This window comes from Typopeltis vanoorti, chromosome 13 (genome assembly GCF_054136105.1).
Source record: "Typopeltis vanoorti isolate ZY-2024b chromosome 13, IOZ_Tvanoo_1.0, whole genome shotgun sequence".
In the NCBI taxonomy this organism is placed as follows: domain Eukaryota; kingdom Metazoa; phylum Arthropoda; class Arachnida; order Uropygi; family Thelyphonidae; genus Typopeltis; species Typopeltis vanoorti.
In genome coordinates this window covers 77852887-77874000 of record NC_143561.1, presented here as the reverse complement: position 1 = coordinate 77874000, position 21114 = coordinate 77852887, and the positions used below count along the sequence as shown (strand labels likewise).

The window sequence follows — 21114 nt, the reverse complement described above, 5'->3', positions numbered from 1 at the left end:
CAATTTTAAACTGGACACATCACATATATCACTCAATGAAGAAGAGCACAGTAGAAGGAAACGATAGAGATGGTGCTATCTGATGAGTATGCTCAGACAAAACATAACTCCTAAGTTCAAATGGTTCTGCAATGTCGAATACTGAGGCGACACCATTCTGAGACCAATTATAGTCCTCCAAAAGAAATTCATAAATATCTTAGTAGATGCAAGGAAGAGATCTGAAACCTCAAGTTTACACAAAATGAGAACACTTTATATTACAGTAAGTGAAATGTTCAGATTAGTACGTTGCTATATTAGCCTCCCAACATCAATGTTTTTAATTCTACTGTAATGTAAAATATAATACAATAAGCATATGATAATTTAAATATAGAAAATAAACTTAAATCTCAGACATAAATTAAGTAGTTAGAAAGAAAAACAACTTGCCAACCTGGTTGGCTGTGGTTATTATATCCACTCTCCAACCAACAGGCTGCCATTCAAATCCTGCCACAGGCATGGATGTTTGTGACTGTCTGCAGGAGATGAACTTCATCACCTGGTGTAAGACCACTACCTCAATTATTGGAGGGCTGAATTGGTTTAGACAAATTTTGTATTGTCTCTAGAGCAGGGTTTAGAGACTATGTAAAAAATAAACCACATTCAAAAAAACTGCTACATGATACTAAAAATTATGAAGAGAAGAAATGAGTGAAGGAGTTATCAGGAGAGCTAGTTATCTGGTTTGAATGACAATAAAGGCAATAGTGATGGAGATGACTGCATAGTTTGGTTGGATGCAGATGGATGAGACAATGTCACCTTTTTTTGAAAACCTATTCGTAGGGTAAAATGGTTTACCTTCCTCTTCTCCTTGTATATTATAAGTGCAACAGCTGATGGCTATGTGACCACTCTGAACAATCTTTCAGCTGCTACATTCTGTAGTTTAGTAGACTGATCCATGAATGGTACAAAGTGTGGATTTGTACTAAGTGTACAACTAATAAATAATAAAAAGGAATAATAACTTATTTCTCTTTTGTATCTTTGTATCTTTTTAGCACATCAATTTTTACCTCGACAGAAAGATTTCCGTGTTTAGTATTTCCTTCACTTCTTGTTCTGACTTGACATAACTGAAGAGTAAAACAGATCATAAAAGCATAACAATACAAAGTGTCTTGTAACTACAAAGTCATGCAGCAACTGAGAGAGACCAATTCCAGCAAGTGACTCACAAGATGAGACAGCTACATTTATCATACACAGTTTGCAATAAATCACAAGCTATTTCTACTTTTCCTACAAAGCAAGCGTGTTATCAGCAGAGCTGAATGCCAAGATTTCTCATTTTAGATTTTGAAGGTGGTTGGTTGGAAACTTTGTATGAACATTTTTGGACTGCAAAATTCAACAATGCCTAAGTTAATAGGCTATGTAAATCAAAACTGGCTGTGCATAACAGTATACATGCATTCAATATGACCAAAGAAAGATGAGGAACTACAGCACATTTAGTAATGTGGGCAGGGAAAGGTTGAATAACGTGGAAACCCAGCTCTAGACACCAAACAGTAAATTAAGTTGGTACAGGCCTCCAATTAGCAATTTTAAACAAAGTCATGTAATAGGAAATGAAAAATCAGCTACTATAAAAAACATTTACAAGAATATAAATGACACACTATGGGATTAAATCCTACAGCTTATCTTGGAATGTAGAGATGATATCCACTTGACCAATCATCAGACCATACTATAAATAACTAATAAAAAAAAAATAATCCAATACATGTGGAGATCAGACAGAAAAAAACAAGGAAAAACAACAAACAATCCTCCAATTAATCCACTAAGAATGAAGTTTTGCATAAGCATTTTGACTACCTAATACCCGAATTATTTCGTGCATACCATTCAGTTAACTCCACCCAAATTCTTAATGCCACTAGATAATCCATAGACTGTCTTAGAGATCAGCAACACCAAAATCAAAAATACTCTCCAAGAGATGGTGGATAAACACAAGAAAGAAAATAGAAAAATATGAAAATTACATGCAATGGTGTCTTCTGAATTGTGTAGTGCGCACCCATGTAAATGAATTTTTCTCTTAGGTCTTAACTATTACAGATAAACTGAAGCATAGAAATTAACTGTTTCTAATACTGAAAACTATGCACACAAGTTTTATCAAAGATGTTAAAAATGATAATCCTTTCTTTTTTATTATTTCAAACAATTTTACTTCCTTAATAATTAAGAGTACTGAGTCCTCAACACTGCTAAATACCAAAAAAAAGAAAATTCCAAAGTACTGTTTCAAAATAGGTACATAAGCGATCATGTTTGTAAAAATTAGGTGGAAACTCAAATTTACACGAAAGTAAATTTAATAGATGTAAAATTTTCGACTAACGTATCAAAGGCATCTTCAGTATATTAACAACAGATAACAAAACAAAATGCAATGAAAGAATTAATTTTAAAAACACAACTACAGTGTAATTCCCATAAAGGAGATAAGTGAAGGGCATCAGAACTGTTTAAGTTCATTTGGTGTAGTAAGGCCTCACAGCTCTCATTGTACAACTGCTCTACAAAAAATCCACTTTTATGCAAGCGTTTAGCTTTCTTCCAAAGAACTCTATGTTTAGTTGAAATGGCATATTCTTCTAGGCCAGACTCCTCAGGATCATGATACTTTATATACACTGGTGTCCAAAACCTAAGGACAAACATTATTTTTGAAGATAACAGCTGCAAATTCAGACGAATCAGCTTGTGGCAATTTGCATAACTGACAATTTTGAGTAGAAAGTGGGCACACATTCACATTTTCAAATTGCATGCCAAGGGGTTACGTGGTAGCACTCAACAGGATAAAAATGGTAGAGCAAGGTGTCGCCTATGCTCTACCATGCAGCATGAAGACAAATTTTTGGTTAAAACAGCAAAACATAATCAACACACCAGAGACTTGCAAGTCAGCTCCATTCAAGCAGAGGTACACAGATATCTTGACAAACTGTAGCAAGACGTCTGTGACAAGTAGGCCTATATGCCTGAAGGCCTGTAATTTGTGCCCATATATTCACAGTTTATTGTAAAGCACATTTTCAGTGGTGTTGTATCCATAAAAATTGGACAACACACCAATGGGCTAATGTACTCTTTACAGATGAGAGTTCATTTTAGTCTTTCCTCCAATCTAGATGACTCTTGATCTGGCATGAAAGTGGTACTGCTTACTAGCGAGAATGTTCTTCAAAGGGATAGATACAGCAGTGCTGGCATGGTATCAGGAGGCATTATGCTTAATGGCTGCACCGAGCAACAAGTCTTGGATAAAGGGACTGAATGATAAATGATACTGCAACGAAGTTCGTGTTCAACTGTTCTGTGGTGCTGTAGTCAAAGAATTAATTTTTGTGGATGACAATGCCACACACCACATCGCACATGAGCAGTGGAGATACTTCTGGAGACAAGGATATTAATCGAATCGAGTGGCCAGCATGCTCCCCAGCTCTCAACCCAATAGAACACATTTGGAATGCAATAGGGAGATGCACTGCTGCTCAAAATTCTCCTCTAGAAAACAAGCAAGACCTTATCCTTGCTCTGAAGGAAGAGTAGGCCAGTTTGCCACAAGAACTCCCGAATCACTTGGTGCTAAGCATATTATGACATTGTGAGAGCTGCATTATGGTTTGGGATAGATATATTCCATGCTGAAATGTGTTTCCACATAGTTTTCTGTAAGCAGTGTATATTAATTCATTAACTATGTTCTTAGGAAATTGTAACTTTTTGCAAAAAAGTATTGCAATTTGTATGAAATTTATAACACATTTTTTTGTAATATAATTTATTAGTATGCTAGCAATAAATTTATGTCCACATTTGGCTGTAATCATGAAAAATTTTTCATATATAGGTAAAAATGTAGTTCATCTTCAGTGGACACTTCTGTATGATATATATGTTCCTCATAATAGATGGCTGCAAATCTGCCAGCCTGCCAAAAGTTAAACAAATCTCAGCAGCAAGGGATCTGGTAGACTGCAAAGCTGAGTGGAGAAAGCTTGTCTTAAGCAAAAATTTTACAACTATTAAATTTTAGTTCCACATACGTTTGAGTTTCTGTCTTTAATTTCTACAAAAAAATTTCAAAATACATTAATTAAAGGAAATATATGCAACAGCAAAAAGTGGCTTGAGCAGCATGTATTTCATTCTAAGACATTTTAAAGAAAACAAAACAAACCTTAATTAGGACCAAATTATGTTAGTAGTTTAAACAAAAAGGTAACTCTAATATGCTTATTTTTAAGTTTCAAGCATTATCTCCCAAATAAATAAGACTTGCAACTGAAATTACTCGTTTTCTCTAAAAGTTCACAAACAAGTTACTTTCATCTTCTTCATTTCTTCTTTTTACATGATGACTACTAGGAAAATCAAACAGGGATAAAAGCTCAACCTACCATATAGGTATATCCTTCAGAACAGTTGCATAGTGATTACTGTTCTAACATTTGATAATTTATCTCTCTTTCTACATGAAAGGCTAACTTCATGCAGAATTATCCATTATCAAGTTCCAAAATTCTCTATATTTCTCTAGCAGCTGTTATCCTAGTTACTCTCGCTTAAGAGCTAACATCTTTATAACATATTTTTTTCTATATGACTAAAAAAAGTATAATCACAATACCATTCTAACAATAATCTATATATTCATTTGTTTCAAAAAATCATTATCTTAGTGATATAAATAATCTACACTTTATTGTTGTATTTTTTTCTATTTTTATTTTATTTTTTTATTTGTTTTTTTACAGTCAGAAGCCTTGCTCAAATAGAATTTTTTTTCAAGCCATTTCAGTTCTCCAATAACTCGGGTGGTGGTGGTGTCACATCAGGCGATGAAATTCGTCTCTCACTTAAAGACAATCAAACATCAATGCCCACAGCAGGATTCCAATCGCAGCCTATTGGTTGGAGAGTGGATATGCTAACCACTCAGCCAACCAAGGCTAGATGTATAAAGAAATTGACTGCATTTTTCTCATAGTAACAAAAGAAAATTATACAGAGAAAATTAAAGTTTATATAACACCAGATATCTGCAATACAACATGTGGAACTGTGTGCAGGAATGGTCTCTCATTGCTAGGGGAATGACTTCACAGTTATTACACACACTGAATGTGTTAATCTACTATAACTATTAAATTTATTTAATAAACAATTATAGGGAGAACCTCAATGGGATCTCCCCCCCCCCTCTCACCCACCTTTGCATTTTTTTTTTTTTTTTTTTGTGAAAGATTTTGAAACACAAGCTCTTAACTCAGCTCCTCTCCAACCTCCTATATGGTTAAGATATGTAGATTATGTGTTTTCTATTTGGTCTCATGGCCAGACACTTTTTCTCTGTTACCTCAATAGTTTTCACCCTAAAATCTAATTTATGATGGAAAAGGAAACTAATAACAGTCTAGCCTTTCTAAACATCTTGGTCACCACCTTCCTAACGGTAACCAGTCCTTTTCAATACATTCCAAAACTTTCCCATCACTCCCACCCCTCAAGAATATGGTGTCATAACTAACCCAGAGAGCCTATAACCTTTGTTCCAATAAGACCTCTCTCTTGCAATAGAACTCAATCAAATACACCACACTTTATCTAATGGCTACAGTTCCCACAGTATCAAAAAAATAAGCAATCCTTTCCAATCCACAACCTTCTTTTCAGAAAGAGTTTAGTAACTATATCTATCCCCATTATATCTGAGGCACATCAGAAAAATAGGCAGAATCTTAAAGAACCCATTGCACCACTTTCAAGCCCCATTTACTAGCTACTCTTATCTGCAACACTAAAGACAAACTTCTTCCTCTCTCAGTTCCAGGTGTATATAAAGAGTTCCTTGTTCCTGCAAGTTTGCCTACTATAGACAGACAGGAAGATCAGATACAATCTACATAGAAAAACATAAAAAAATACATCTGCAGTCATGACTATGGTCAAACTGGCCTTGCAGACCATGCTTTGGATACAGCTCATAGAATCAACTGGAAAAGATTGTCATGCTCCATCACTAATTTAAAAGAGAGAGACTGTTTTTAGAATCTGCTGCTGCTCTTAAATTTGAATAAATATAGTTGCATAAACCATTTTAAACAAAGTGTGTGTGTTACAAGTCTCATATTGTACTCCCTGACGATGTCTCTGTAAATGAGATGAAATAATGGAAAAATTAAGTACTATTTTTAATCCTTTCCTAGTGCTGTTTCACTCCCTTAAACCTTTAACATGAATTTTGAGACGTACAGAAATGAAATATGTAGATATAATGAATTGGGACATGTAAATTCCTATTGTCTCTGGAATCAATGCTTCTGTAACTATTAGCCATTCAGAAATTGCAAATAATGAATCATCACATAAACCTCATAATTTCAGATTTAGACATGAGCATCAAGTTTTGTTAGATATTTAAAGTATTCAAAATAAATTTAATAAAATTTTTTGAGAGAAGGATGAAACTAATAAAAAATTAATCGTAATTTAGAATTATGATTTTTTTTTTACAACTGCTAAAATTTTTTTAGGTTTGGTTTCATAACCATGTATGATCAGCACTTTACAATGTGTCTAATAAGAAATTGATATTAATGTTAAAGGAAAAAATGCAAAATATTTGAGATTAATCTGTAATATTTTCAATGGTTTTTATTCTAATTCATAATTACTAAGTGTACAGTGATATATGTTGTTTGTCATAAAGACATTCTCTTTTCGCTAACGACAATGTGGCAGCCATCACTAACTTCTTACTTGCCACTTAACTGAATAAGCATGCGGTCTCACTGATGGGAGATTGACAGTTGATACGCATTCAGTACCTAATAGTGAGCAGTGGGGGGGGGGGGGGGAACTGGTACTCCACCAGAATATGATATATGGTAAGATGAGTGCTACATTGGTCACCCAAATAGGTCAACATTAGCCCTAACAGATAAGAATGTGTAACATGACTGATCTACAGAGCCTAGCCAGTACAACTTCCTCTTTTCTGTTCTGTTTCTACATATACTACACTGCCAATGCTTTATTTCAGGCTTAATTTCTTGTAATTTATTTTTCAGTGCTCCTTCCTAGGATAGCTGCCACTGGTTAATTAACTTGGTTCTTATTAGCAGTCTGTAATCCGTATAGAGGATTGACAAACAGTATATGGAGAAAGTACAAGCTTACTTAGAAGCTGCATTTTTTTAATTTTTTATGTAGCTCCTACCTAAAAAAGGTTCTTTGTAAACCTATAGTATATTTCCAACGTGGATAGACTATGGATTTTTTTTCTATTTTTACTCATTTTTTTCTTTATCTTTTATTATTTTTTATTTTTTTTTACATAGTCCAGAAACCCAGCTCTAAAGACCAAACATGGAACTTTTTCAGCCACTTTAGGCCTCCAATAAGCAGGTGCTCATACAGGATTTGAACTTGAGACCTGTTGGCCTGCAGTCTCATTTCCCATGATTCCAATGTGGCTGAGTATCCAGCAAAAGTAAAGATCCTCATTTGATATAATTGAAGAACATCATAAAGCATTGTACATTATCCAGAAGTCTTCACTCTCAATGCATGTCGTTGCTGTGTCAACACCATAATAAATAATAGTAACATTGCAATTCAATTAATTTAATTTTTTTTTTTTTAATTTAAAAAAAAAAGATTGAAATATTACAAAAAATTTTAAACATTTTCATGCAAAATAAATACTTCCACAGGGGGCTCAAACATTAATAACTCACACCAACATATGCACATATCCAAACCTGACCTGTTTATCCCTACTGAATCTCAACTGATATGCTCTACAAATACAGTTTGCCATAACTACATTCTGAATGATCTCTTCCATAAGAAGCCAGAAGAAATGCCTTTGTAAGACCTAACATTCCATACTTCAGAAGACTAAATTTTGAATTCCCTTTATATGATTTGCTCTGATATTGCATTGCTTCAGTTTTATTTGTTGCCTTTCACACTTTTTTTATTTTTTTTTTTTAACATCAGACCCACACACAAGTTTCCAAGACATAAGACATGGTAACACTGTGTATGGGCAAATAGTTAGAAAGAATTAAGTAATTTGTTGATGTGTTTCTTGAAACCTTCTTCACACATTAGATGTAGTATCTGTTGCAACCAAGACTTCATCTTCTTCAATAGTATCTTTTTATTTTTTTCTAGGTCTTCCTGTTCTTCTCTTATTCTTTGGTTTTCAACTATAGACTTGTTTTATTATTCTATCTTCACTTCTTCTTTCCACATATTCAATCCATTTTATTCTTCGGGTTGCTACCCAATTATTTATTGCTTGTATTTCACATTGTTTTCTTATATCTGTATTTTTTTATTTTATCTAATCTAGTTTTATTTACTATTTTTCTTCATACATTCATTTCACCTGTTTAACATTTGTCTTCTTTTTCTAGTGTCTGGTCTTGTTTCTGCATTATATGTCATAATAGGCCTGATTACTGCTTATAAATTTTGGTTTTTGTCTCTACTCTAAGATGTTTATTTTTCCATATTGTTTCGTTTAAGCATCCTGATATTCTTGCAGCTTTTGCAACTTGTTCTCTGACTTCTAGATGTGGCCTTCCTTCCCAGTTCAGTTGTATACCTAAATAGTTGTAATTTGTTATTTGTTCAATAATAGTACCTTTCAATTCTAATTTGCATCTTTCTTTGTGGTTCTTGTGATATTGTCATATATTTTGTTTTAGTTTTTGATATCTTCATATTATACAATTTTGCTGCTTTATTAAATGTATGTATTATTATTTGTAGCTGAGTTTCATTTTCTGCAATTAGTACATCATCTGCATAACATATAGTTATTATTCTATTGTTTATTTTCACTCCTGTATTTTGTATTTTATTAACTTTTCGTATTATTTCATCCATTATTATACTGAATATTGTTGGACTTAAAGAGTTTCCTTGTCTAATGCCATTACTAATTTGTATCTTTTTACTTATTTTTTCCTTGTGTTTTTATTATACTGCTATTATTATCATATATTTATTTTATTTTTACAGCTATTTTTGCCTGTTTTCGTTTTGTCATTGGAGGGACACTCCTAAACGAAAACAGGCAAAAATAACCGTAAAAATAATAGCTTTTTTTTAAGAGGAGTAATATGGGGATTTTCCGAGAAATAATATCTATATATTTATTTAATTATTTGTATTATGTTTTCTGCTACTTTTCTTCTCTGCAATATTTCTATTACATCTTGAATTAATATTCTGTCAAATGCTTTTTCCACATCTATGAAGCATATAAATAGTTTCTTATTGTATTCTATTGTATGAATTGCATCTGTACATGATCTATCTTCTCTGAAGCCTTGTTGTTCATCTAACAGATTAATTTCATTTGTTATTTTATTATTTAGGATTCTTGTTAGTACTTTTAATGAGGTATTTAATAAATTTATCTCTCTATAATTTTCTGTTTTGTTTTTTTATCTCCTTTTTTAAATATTGGTATTGTTATACTTTTCTTCCATTCTACCGGAATCTTTTTTGTATTTATTATTTGGTCGTATAATATATTTAAACTCTGAATTATAATTTCTTTACCATTTTTTAATAATTCATTATTGATATTATCTACATCTGGTGATTTCCTATTTTTCAATTTTTTAATTGCATTTTCAATTTCTGTTATTTCAATTTTTGTTCCTACTGTATTTATTTCTTGTTCTTTATTTCTTTGTTTACCTAGTTCTACTTTTGTTTCAACTGTCTGGTTATAAAGGTTTTTAAAATAATTTTCTAATTCCTCTATTTCTACTTTTAATATTGGAATATATTCTGCTTCTTCCTTCTTTTGTGTATTAATAAATCTCAACATTTGTTTCTGTATACCATAGAAATTATGTTCAAGTTCTTTTGTATATGATTCCCAAAATTGATTTTTATTTCCATTTTCTTTCGATTAACTTTATTTCTTATTTCTTTATATTCGTTCCAATTATCTGTTGTTTTCATTTGTAGATATTTTTGATATTTTTCTTTCTATGATTTATAATCATTGGAGAAAAATATCAGCAAAGACTTTCCAAAGAACAGAGGTGTTTGGAATGAAGGAAGAGATTGAGAAGTTGAGTCAGTAAGTTTGGAGCTGAAACGTATATTGATATCAACCAAGAGCTGTCCATCTCTGTAAATGATTAGAGGAAAGTGGAGAAACTGAAGTTGCCAGTTCAGTGGAAAATGGCTGTGGAAATAACAGCAACAACGTCTATGGGGAAGTGAATGGAGGATGTCACTGAGAAAGGAGTCAATTAAGAAAATTGCTCTCTTCTGAATAAAGTCAAGCATTCTGTCTTCAATGCACCACCCCAAATGTGGGAACACTATTCTAAGGTGGGGTGGATTTGAGCTTTATCAAGTGTCAGGAGAGAAATATTTGGAACTATTTAGAACAAAAAAGAATACCAAGCTTTTCAGAGGGTGAAGAGGATATGGTTGGTTGGTTTGTTGATTTATGGTTTATTGACATGAGAATAGCAAAAGTCATACTGAACCATAGGTTACAGTAGCACACGAGGTATTAGAAGCTATGGACCTGATGTGCTTGTTCCAGGACAGGCCACAACTCAAGAAGAGAAAATTGATCCTGGTTGGTGAAGAGAATATTGCCAAAGTGAGGGAGAGTGATGCATGGTCTTTCTTTCAGAAATGAGAAAGGATTGCATTTTCGGTGGCATCAAAATTCACCAGGTTATCCTCAGCTCACTTGAGAATGACAGGAGATCAGTGTAATTGTAATTACTCTGCTAATCTGATTATCTCTAAAAGTTGATTTTCTACACCAATTATTCAAACATTGAAATAGTTTTCCTTGTAGACAATCATAATTCAAATGGCCTTCTCTTCTCTAGTTTCACAGATCAAGCTGCAAGGGAAGCCAAATCATCTGCTGTAAGTAACCATCAAACACAAGCTGTTCATCTGCCAATCAGAATCAATCAGAATAATGAAGTTAATCCTCATTACGTTCTCAATACCATCTTTTCTTAATCAATTCTCCTCTCAAATATACTGTAGATGTTAGATTTCCTTTTGGCAAATGTAACTTTCTTCAGATTTCCTTTTCTAGAGAATGACTTTTCCCTGACCAATCTCAGCTACATGCAGGGCTGCCACTCCTTGGGATTTTTCCCAAGATCTAGGGAATTTAGCTGCTGCCTAGGGATCTAAGGATTTTTAATAAAAAAACTCCCAAAATCTTGGAATTAAAATTCAAACAAAAGTTTGAATTTTAATATTTTTGTCATATTTTACTATTATATTCATGAATTTTTTTTTTTTTTTTTTTGATAAATAAACTGTTTTTGCTCTGTTCTGGTTTCGTTTTCCCTTTCTTATCACACAGGTTTTACATCGTTACATACATATAGCGCAACCTCTTGCAGTGTTATTGTAGAGATCCTTGTGCTTGTACAGTGTGCAAAATTGTTTAAATTATCAATATTTTTACTTATTTTCATATTTATGGTACTTCCAATCCAACCATATGGAGCCATCAAAGAAAAAACAGAAGTGGTATTCTCAAGCATTTAAACAAGATTGGTTAAAATATCCTGAATTAAAAGATTGGCTGCAGCAAGACGTGAACAGCAAAGATGCCAGTTACTGTAAGTGTTGTAATATTACATTTAAAAATGCAAACAAATCTGCACTACTAAAGCATAAAGATTCAGCCAAACATAAAAGTAATTATCAGTCTGCTAAGTCAACAGCTGTTATTACTCAATTTCTTAATAAGAAAGCGTCAACAGAGGATAAACAATTAGCTAGGAGTGAGTTAATTGCTAGCTTATTTTCTGAGCATAATGTCCCATTTTCTCATGTTGATCATTTTGTAACGATGTGTAAACGCGCATTTCCGGATAGCCAAATTGCTGGAAAGTTGGCAATGAAGAAAACTAAACTTTCTTATGTTATTCAGGATGGAATATCATTCCATGAAAAGTCTCAACTTACCGAAATATGCAAGAATCAAAAATTTTCAATTATAATAGATGAGAGTACAGATATCTCCGTCACTCAAATCTTGGCTGTTGTTGTTGTACGGTATTTTGATATAATAAAGATGTAGCTGATGCATTACTAGACATAGTATGTGTAGAGAACGGAAGTGCTAAAAGTCTTTATAGTGCTGTCAAAACTCTTCTGCTGGATCATGGCATTCCCCTTAGCAATATCATTGGGTTTGGTAGTGATAACTGTTCCTCCATGATGGGCGTTAACAGTGGATTTCAGAAATTATTGAAAGATGACGTCCCATCTGTTTTTGTGATGGGTTGCGTTTGTCATTCATTTGCTCTATGCGCCAGTCATGCAGTCAGTGTTTTACCCTCATACTTAGAAGCTTTTCTAAAGGATTTAACCTCCTACTTCTCCTGCAGTGCTAAGTGGCAAAGAGATTTTGTACTCATTCAAGAAGCTGCTGATATAGCTACACATAAAATTCCCAAACTTGCTCAAACCAGGTGGCTGTCGAGGGAAAAAGTGGTATCAACTATTTTAGAACAGTATGATGCATTAGTTCTATACTTTCAAAATGAATCAAGGACAGATAAAATTGACAATGCCAAAAACATTTATGATACACTTACTGACCTTGGAACCAGACCAATGCTTTTTTTCCTTCAGCATATTCTCGAAAAAGTAAATACACTTAAATACAGATTTTCAATCAGAGCATTTCAGGTTACATCATTAATCGTGCCACATGTATCAACAGAATATCTCAATTTACTTAGTTGCTTCATTAAAGATGAGATTTTAAGAACAGCTAAATTATCAGAAATTGATCCAAGAAACCAAAACAACTATAAAAATGTCAATGATATTTACTTCGGTGGTAGAGCAATGGCACACTTAATTAGAAACCCTTTCGAAGATAACTCTATTTTGTTGAGATTTAAAAATTATTGTTTAAAGGTTCTTGTGAAACTTAGTTCACAAATAATGAAAAGATTTGTCTTCGAAGAAGACAGCATTGTTGCAAAATTACAAATCTTGGACCTAAAAGTTGCTGGTGACCCTATCCAGTCACCATCTACCATCCATCACTTGTTGATGATATTAGGTTAAATCAAATAGATGATGAGTGGAGAAGTTATCGTCTCGTAGCATCAGATCTACCAATTCCTAAAGATATTGGCATTCATTGACTGACATAAAAGATGGCATGAATAATAATAAATATGGTTTAGTGTCATATTTTATGACAAATCTTACTATTCTGCCACATTCATCTGCATGTGTGGAGCGAATTTTCTCACAAGTGAATTGTATAAAAACAAAATTAGCTAATTCATTAAAAACAGAAACCGTGAGAGACAGAATCCTAGCAAAGCAGTGCTTAGCGAGACAAAATGCAATGTGTTCTTCTTGGGAGCCACCAAAAACATAAGGAGTTGGAAAGTCACACAGTTCATAATAGATATAAAAATCGACTTAGTACAGCAAAGCAGCAAAGGGAATGTGATCAAGTACCAGAAGATATTGGCGAAGAAGAAGAAGAGGGAGGAAATGTCATTAAAGTAAGTTAAGTATGTATTCTTTGTATAATATAAACTTAACATTTTTTTTTTAAATGAAAGTATACTTTGTTACAGGAAAAGAAAAAGAGGGAATTAATAAAAAAATGAGCAAATTTTTAAGTCGTTTTTCTGGTCAGTTAGTACGTAACTATTTAAATGTCAATTTTTTGTATTTTATATTATGTTTTTAATTTATGTGTAATGTTTTAATTAAACCATGCAGAATTATAAATTAATAAAGACATATTTAAGTGCACAGTTTGAGTTTTTTGCATATTTAAGAGCATATTTTGGATGTTTTAAATGTTTTTAGTGTATACTTGGACACATATTTTGCGCTTTTTTACGACCTAAAAATCCGCGACCTAGTTACTACCTGGGGAATTTTTCCCTAATCTGGGGAATTTTTGAAGTCTAATCTGGGGAATTTCGAAAAATGCGAGTGGCAGCCCTGGCTACATGTACTCTGGGCACTATGATAGTATTAACTGGGATGAATGGCCTCTAGGATTTATATACTTATTTTTCATTGTCCAATTACTGTTTCTGCTCTGATTCAAATGCTTGCTACAGCCATATAACTAAAAGAATCCTTGCTGGAATGAGGGTCTTCATCTCTCATTCTACACAAAACCATCAACATTCTATCACAGCCTTGGTTCTCCAGCAAGTATTTCCTTTAAAGCAGTCCATGATGATAATTCAGCATGTTTCAAATGCCTAAATCAAAATTCTGGCTTTGCACTCCACAATACAACCTATAACATCTGAAAAAAAAAAGACAAATGCAGAAAACCTATCTGCTGCTCAGACAGTAACCATATCTTCTCGTTCCTTGCTAGAGCTGTTGGGAACAACAGCCTTTCTATACTTCCAACTCCTTCTCTCACACAGATCCTAATCTTTCACTAGAAAGACATTAGAAAAATTCTCAATAATCTGGATACCAAGAAGCCTTGCAGTACAGGGATATCCTCCAACTGTGATAAAGACCTACTAATTGAGAATTAATAATCATCTTGTATTACCTACGTAAGCTATCGTTTGTCTAGCATCTACCCAAGAGGCATGGATGAAAGCTTGTATCCAATCTGTCACCAAAAAAAAAAAAGAAGATAATGTTACCACTGAATTAATAAACATGGGGAATTGATATCCCATGTTAATTTTTGGATTTTGCTAAGGTTTTTGACAGAATATAGCATGGGAGACTGTTGCATAAATTGGAAAATACAGGGATTAGATTAGAAATATTAGCATAGATAAGAGAATGGCTGACTGCCATATCAATACAAAGATCAACACCAAGCTTATCACATCAACTTCTCATCCCCTTCCTTATTCCATCTACTTTTATTCATTAGTACAGCCTTTCTTCATACAATTTTATACAGCCTCCAGCTCATCAAGGAACATATTTATTTGTCCCAAACACAGCATTACTATGTTTTGACTATAGGTTTTGACTTCATGCAGGGGGGGGGGGGGGTGTTTCAATGTGTTAGCTTCTCACCAGGGCTTCCCCTAGGAATTTTTCTGCCCCGTGCAGTAGCATATTTTGCCGCCCCTTCTCCCTTATTTTTCGTATAGTTTATGCCAACTTTGCCGCCCCATGCAAATGCACGTCTTGCACCGTCGGTAGAGCTGATCCTGCTTCTCACAGTTAATGTGGGGTACAGTTCATGTCTTTGGTATAACAAACCTACAGCATATCAGCACTATGCAAAGGCAGATAGTCAAGAAGAAACGAACCTGTTATATATATATTTTTTTTTAACATCCCAAGGTTGCAGTCCTTGGGAAACACTGTTGGAGAGTGGATGGGGTAGGAGAGTTCCAAAGAATTTCAAATTTAAAAGCAAAATCCAAATAACCGGTTATTATTATTATTGACACTATGAAATTTTAAGAAAGCTTATGGCAGGAGGGCATAACTCACCATCTACACTCTCATTTACAGCAATCTACGGAGATCTACAGTTCCACTAATTTTGTCTATTAACTACATGTATTCTCTAGCCAACTTGCTTGTATGCAGGATAATAAAAAAAAAAAAAAAAAAAAACGAATTTCACTGAGTAAAAACCCTCTACTTCCATATGAGATTGGCTAACTCACCTTCAACTGAAAAAAAAAACTGTAAAGATATCAAAGAACCCAATGTTCCACCTTCAAAATGAACTGATCCACTGAAGGGTATTCACACTTCTAGTAATAACTGATAGAGTAAGGTGAGTGACATGAGTATCTTGTCCCAAGAATGTTCATGCCATTAGCATCTAATCTGATTAATTAGCATCTGACAAAACATTGCTCATTGGGGAGAATAAACAAGTGCACATTTACACAAGTAAATAAGTACACGTTTTTATGCTAGGATAAAAAAAAAAGTTTCCTTCTTTCAACCTTTTTTCCTTTCTTTCATTTTTTTTAACCACGTCAACCTTTAAAACTCTTTAACAGGATTATTAGCCATGCCAAAATTTAGTGCCTCTCAATAAGCAGCAGCCTTTTTTTTTTAACAACATTAATTTATACACTACTTCGCAGTAACTAGCAATTCTAAAAAATACTAGATAGCTGAAAACTCATTGTTATTAATATTATACAAAAAATAACATAAAAACAAGATTTTCCGTAACATCAGCTATATGTATATCCACACAAACATCCATATGTTTATATACATATATATCAATATATACATATGCATACTTACAGACTGCTCGACACTGGTAACTATTTCACCAAACACTGTGTTTTGGAATGCAAACCACATGAACATAACAATAAGTACACCTAGAATTGCACTAATGATGAGAACTTCATCTCCAATGCCTTCGATCAATGTCATTCTTTAAATAAAATAATATAAATGTACATGAAAATTAATACATATAAAGAAAGAATAAAAGAGACAGTACTAACAAACTTAATATTAATTAATTCAATCTCATACTGAGATCTCTTCTGCTAGAATGCTATTTAACAGCTTCTTTAAAAATGAAAATTTGTAAAAGAAATTTTATTTTGTCATCTATAATAATATGAGAATAATGAACTCTGTATTTGAATATTAAAATCCCGTGTAGGCATGGATTTATGTGATTGTCTTTAAGTGGGAGATGAATTTCATCATCCAGTGTGAAACCATCACTTCATTTATTGGAGGACTGAAGTGGCTTGAAAAAAAAATGTTTGGTCTTGAGAGCAGGGTTTTCAGATTATGTAAAAAGTAAATTTAAAAAATATAAAAAATGTTATATAATTGATAAAAATAGAGAAAAAGACTTAGCCCACCCATGGTACAAAACTATACTATAGGTTTGAAAATAACCTTTCGTTGGTGGGAGCAACATAATATATATATATATATATATATATATGATCATTATATGGTACTGGCAAAAACTTGATTTAAACCAAAATGTCTAAAAATAAATAGGGAAGAAAATAACTTTCAACTGAGAATCTCCACACTATGCAACAATATCAGAAATGTACTGATTTAAAAACAGAAAGCATATATGAATCAAATGCCACAGAAGAGGAATGGGAAAATCTGAACCAAATCCTGACAAAAGCAGCAACAGAAACCTTAGGAATAAAGAGAATATGGAACAGAAAAAGAGGATCACAAAATTGGGACAAAGAAATAGAAAATATAATAATAATAATAATATTATTATTATTATTAACTAAACAAAACAGTTACCAGAAATGGCTAAATTCCAAGACAGCAGAAACAAAAATGGAATATAAAAGAAATAATGCAACTGCAGAACAAGAAGTAAAGGAAAAAACATATAGAGAATACTTTCTTTTAGTGTTACACTGTGATCAGTATTCATTTTAGTAAAATTATGGAGATTATAACCGTGTCAGGAATAATCCTGACATTTTGACCTTCATATTAAGGTCATCATCTGGAGTATACACATATATACAAAAGACAAGCTATATTACATTTCTAACAGTAAGCCAAAGTAACAATGATTTGATTAACTGTTTACTGGCCTGACCTCTAGTGAGGAAAAAAAAAAACATCAAAGCTATTCTGATACATATCAGAGAACAAATTCATATAGATAGTTTCAATACAGCAAAAGTGGTGGCCTAATCCATAATTTAACAAGAGTGTTATATTAGATTTTTATTTTTAGAGAAACCTGTGACATAGTATAATTATTAAAAACAACACGTAAGTCCACAGTAATAACTTTAATTAATAAATAAGGTAGATATTTCGTACTAAAACTAATAGTACATATTCAGTGTTACAAACAGATAGGAATAGAATACAAGTAACGAACATTCGGTGGATCACCTATTAAAATACAATGTTGTCGCAAGCTAGGAAATGAAAGAAATTAATAAATAATTAATATTTAAGATAAATAGTTTTTTAATGATCACATAAAATAAAAATCTCCCAGATCTTCGAGAGAGAGAGAGAGGGGCAATGATTTCGATTTAAATTCAGTCGGTGTAAAAAAAAGCTTCACAACTTTCTTTAAAGAGGCGTTCATATTTGAACCTGCATCTATGAAGGAGAATAGCTTTATCCCACTGGATATTATGGGTAGTGGTAATACTTTGTTGTGCTAGATCAGACTTCTGAGGTTTGTTGTAATCAGTATAATATTGATGTTCTTTAATTCTTTTTTCCATGGAATGGCCAGTTTGTCCAAAATAAGAAACATCGCATTCACAAGGAATTTCGTAAACGCCAGCCAAAGACAGAGATGACAGTTTATCTTTTGTAGAAGGCAATAAGGAAGAAATTTTGTTGATAGGAATATAAGTGGGAATCAATTGGTACTTTTTTAAAATTCTACCTATAGGTTCTGAGATTCCTGGAATGTAGGGGATTGGAACTCTGCAAACTGTTGAAGAAACCTTAGGTATTTGAACATAAGATTCAATTATCTGTTGGATTTGATTAGGGTGGTAATTATTAGATTCCATTAACTTTTTAATGATGGAAAGTTCTTGTTGTAAGATTTCTGGAGAAGAGCAAACTTTATGTGCCCTATTAATTAGAGATTTAAGAATGCCAAATTTTTGAGATGTATGGTGAGCAGACTTTTTATGAGTGTATCTGCCAGTAAATGTCGGCTTTCGAAAGACGCTTGTAGATAAGGTACCAGAAGAAGTTTGAGTAAGCAGGATGTCCAAAAATGCCAGAAAAGTACCAGAATTTTCCTTTTCCATGGTGAATTGGATATGAGGATGAAGTCTATTTATCTGTTGTAGAAAGCTCATCTTCGGTATGTGACCAAACGGCAAAAACATCATCGCCATAACAATACCAAAGAGATAATTGAGGGTGAATGGATGAAAACAATCTCTTCGAATTGTTTCAAAAAATAGTTAGCCAGAGGTGGAGACAAAGGACTACCCATGGCAGTACCTTCAACTTGTTTGTAGAACTTATTTTTCCAACTAAAATAGCCTGAATGGATAACAAATTTGAAAATCTTTGCGATATCTGGAGGGTAATCTTCATATAATAAATTGACTGTGTCGACTAATGGGATATTGGTAAACAGAGATACAAATGTCGAAACTGACTAACAACTCAGACTCACTGATTTAATCCTTGATTTTTTACAGGAAATCTGTTGAATTTTTTATGTAGGATCTGAAATGGCCAGTGAGAGCACTTAAAGAATGAGACAAGACTTTTGCAATTCGGTAAGTAGGAGAATCAATGCAATTCATGATTGGTCGTACTGGATAGCCTTCTTTATGGATTTTCGGGAGACCACATAGACGGGGAGATCTTCCGAAGTAGGTGCGTAATTTATCCACATAATTTGGGTCCCAACTGATGACCTCATCAAGTAATTTATTTAATTGTTTAATCTGTGAATTTGTAGGATTATGCATGATCTCTTTGTAGGTAGAGGTGTCTTCCAAAAGACTGGATACGTTGGTCTCATAGTCTTATTCATGATTACAATAGCTTTTCCTTTATCGGCCTTAGAAATAGATATATTATTATCTCTTCTTAAACAAGTTAGACCTTTGATTTCAGCATTTGATAAATTGCATGGAGGTAATTTGCTTTTAAATAACAAAGTCGCAACTTCAAAATGAAGTTTATTAGCGTCGTCGCTAGAAAGTCCAGACAGATTGCGTTCTATATTATATAAAAAGTCAAGATATGGAATGCGTGTAGGAATAACTGCAAAATCAAGGCTTTTTGCTAAAGCACTGGACTCGGCCTCAGATAAAGAGCAATCAGAAATGTTAATAATCCATTTTTTAGTAGAAGTGATGTCAGAGGTTAAGTTTTTCTTTTGTCTGTGATATAAAGAATTATATTTTTGCATAAGTCTGTGAAAATTTCTTTCGTAAGAATGAGTTACAGATTGCTTTGATAAGCGAAGAACAATATTTAGTAATTCATCATTAAGAATAGTTGAAATTTCTTCTTCGAGATCCGAAATAGACTTGATATTAGAAGCTAATTCTTTTTTGGCAGTACGAAGTTGGTTATGAATTAAGGAGAAACTTGTACGAATGTAAATAGAGTGGGCTCCAGGAGACTGAATTGTTTCTTTAAACCTAGCAAATGTAAGAATAACTTGTGTATAAAACATTTTTTTTGAGGAAGGAAATCTGTACTCTAAGTTTACCTTGTAAAGCTGATAGTTTTCCTAGTCTTCCTGTTTGCTTAGTAAAGTCTTCCCCGTGAAGGATAATGATTCTTATTTTTAGAGGAACCTGTGGCATAGTATAATTATTAAAAGCAACACATAAGTCCACAGTAATAACTTTAATTAATAAATAAGGTAGATATTTCGTACTAAAACTGATAGTACATCTCCAGTGTTACAAACAGATAGGAACAGAATACAAGTAACGAACATTCGGTGGATCACCTATTAAAATACAATGTTGTCGCGAGCTAGGAAATGAAAGAAATTAATAAATAATTAATATTTAAGATAAATAGTTTTTTAATGATTACATAAAATAAGTCTTCCAGATCTTCGAGAGAGAGAGAGAGAGGCAATCATTTCGATTTAAATTCAGTCGGTGTAAAACAGCTTCACAACTTTCTTTAAAGAGGGTTTCAGATTTGAAGCTGCATCTATGAAGGAGAATAGCTATTATATTATATGTTATATTAGAGTTATGATCGTGAATTGCTTACAGTCTTAATTTTAATTAACTCTTAGACCAAAAGGTTACGTGGGTAGAATATGTGCCATCCATATTCTTGGGATTTTTAGACCACCATTATTATTAAGATTAGGATGGTTGATAAAAATTTCACAGGCCTCCTTAAATTTACACTCATACCATGTTTTAGTGCGATGTAAACAACAGGTGCCATTCCAGTCAATTCTATGTAAAGTATTCAGGGCATGATCATGATAGAAAAATAATTGGAAGACCAAGAAAGCAATGACATGAAACCAGAACAGACCATTTGGCTTAAAATCCAAGATAG

General features: G+C 33.0%; 1 protein-coding gene across 4 annotated transcripts in view; it reads right to left on the bottom strand.

Annotated features, from left to right (window-relative positions):
- The window catches only part of LOC150100302 (uncharacterized), a 69158-nt gene that overhangs the window by 23936 nt on the left and 24108 nt on the right, over positions 1-21114 (bottom strand). For all 4 annotated transcript variants that reach the window (XM_090402978.1, XM_090402977.1, XM_090402979.1 and 1 more), the window contains one exon: positions 16369-16504. In XM_090402978.1, the coding sequence (XP_090259104.1) occupies positions 16369-16503 (135 nt within the window). In that variant the 5' untranslated portion in view covers position 16504. The remainder of the gene's footprint in view (positions 1-16368; positions 16505-21114) is intronic.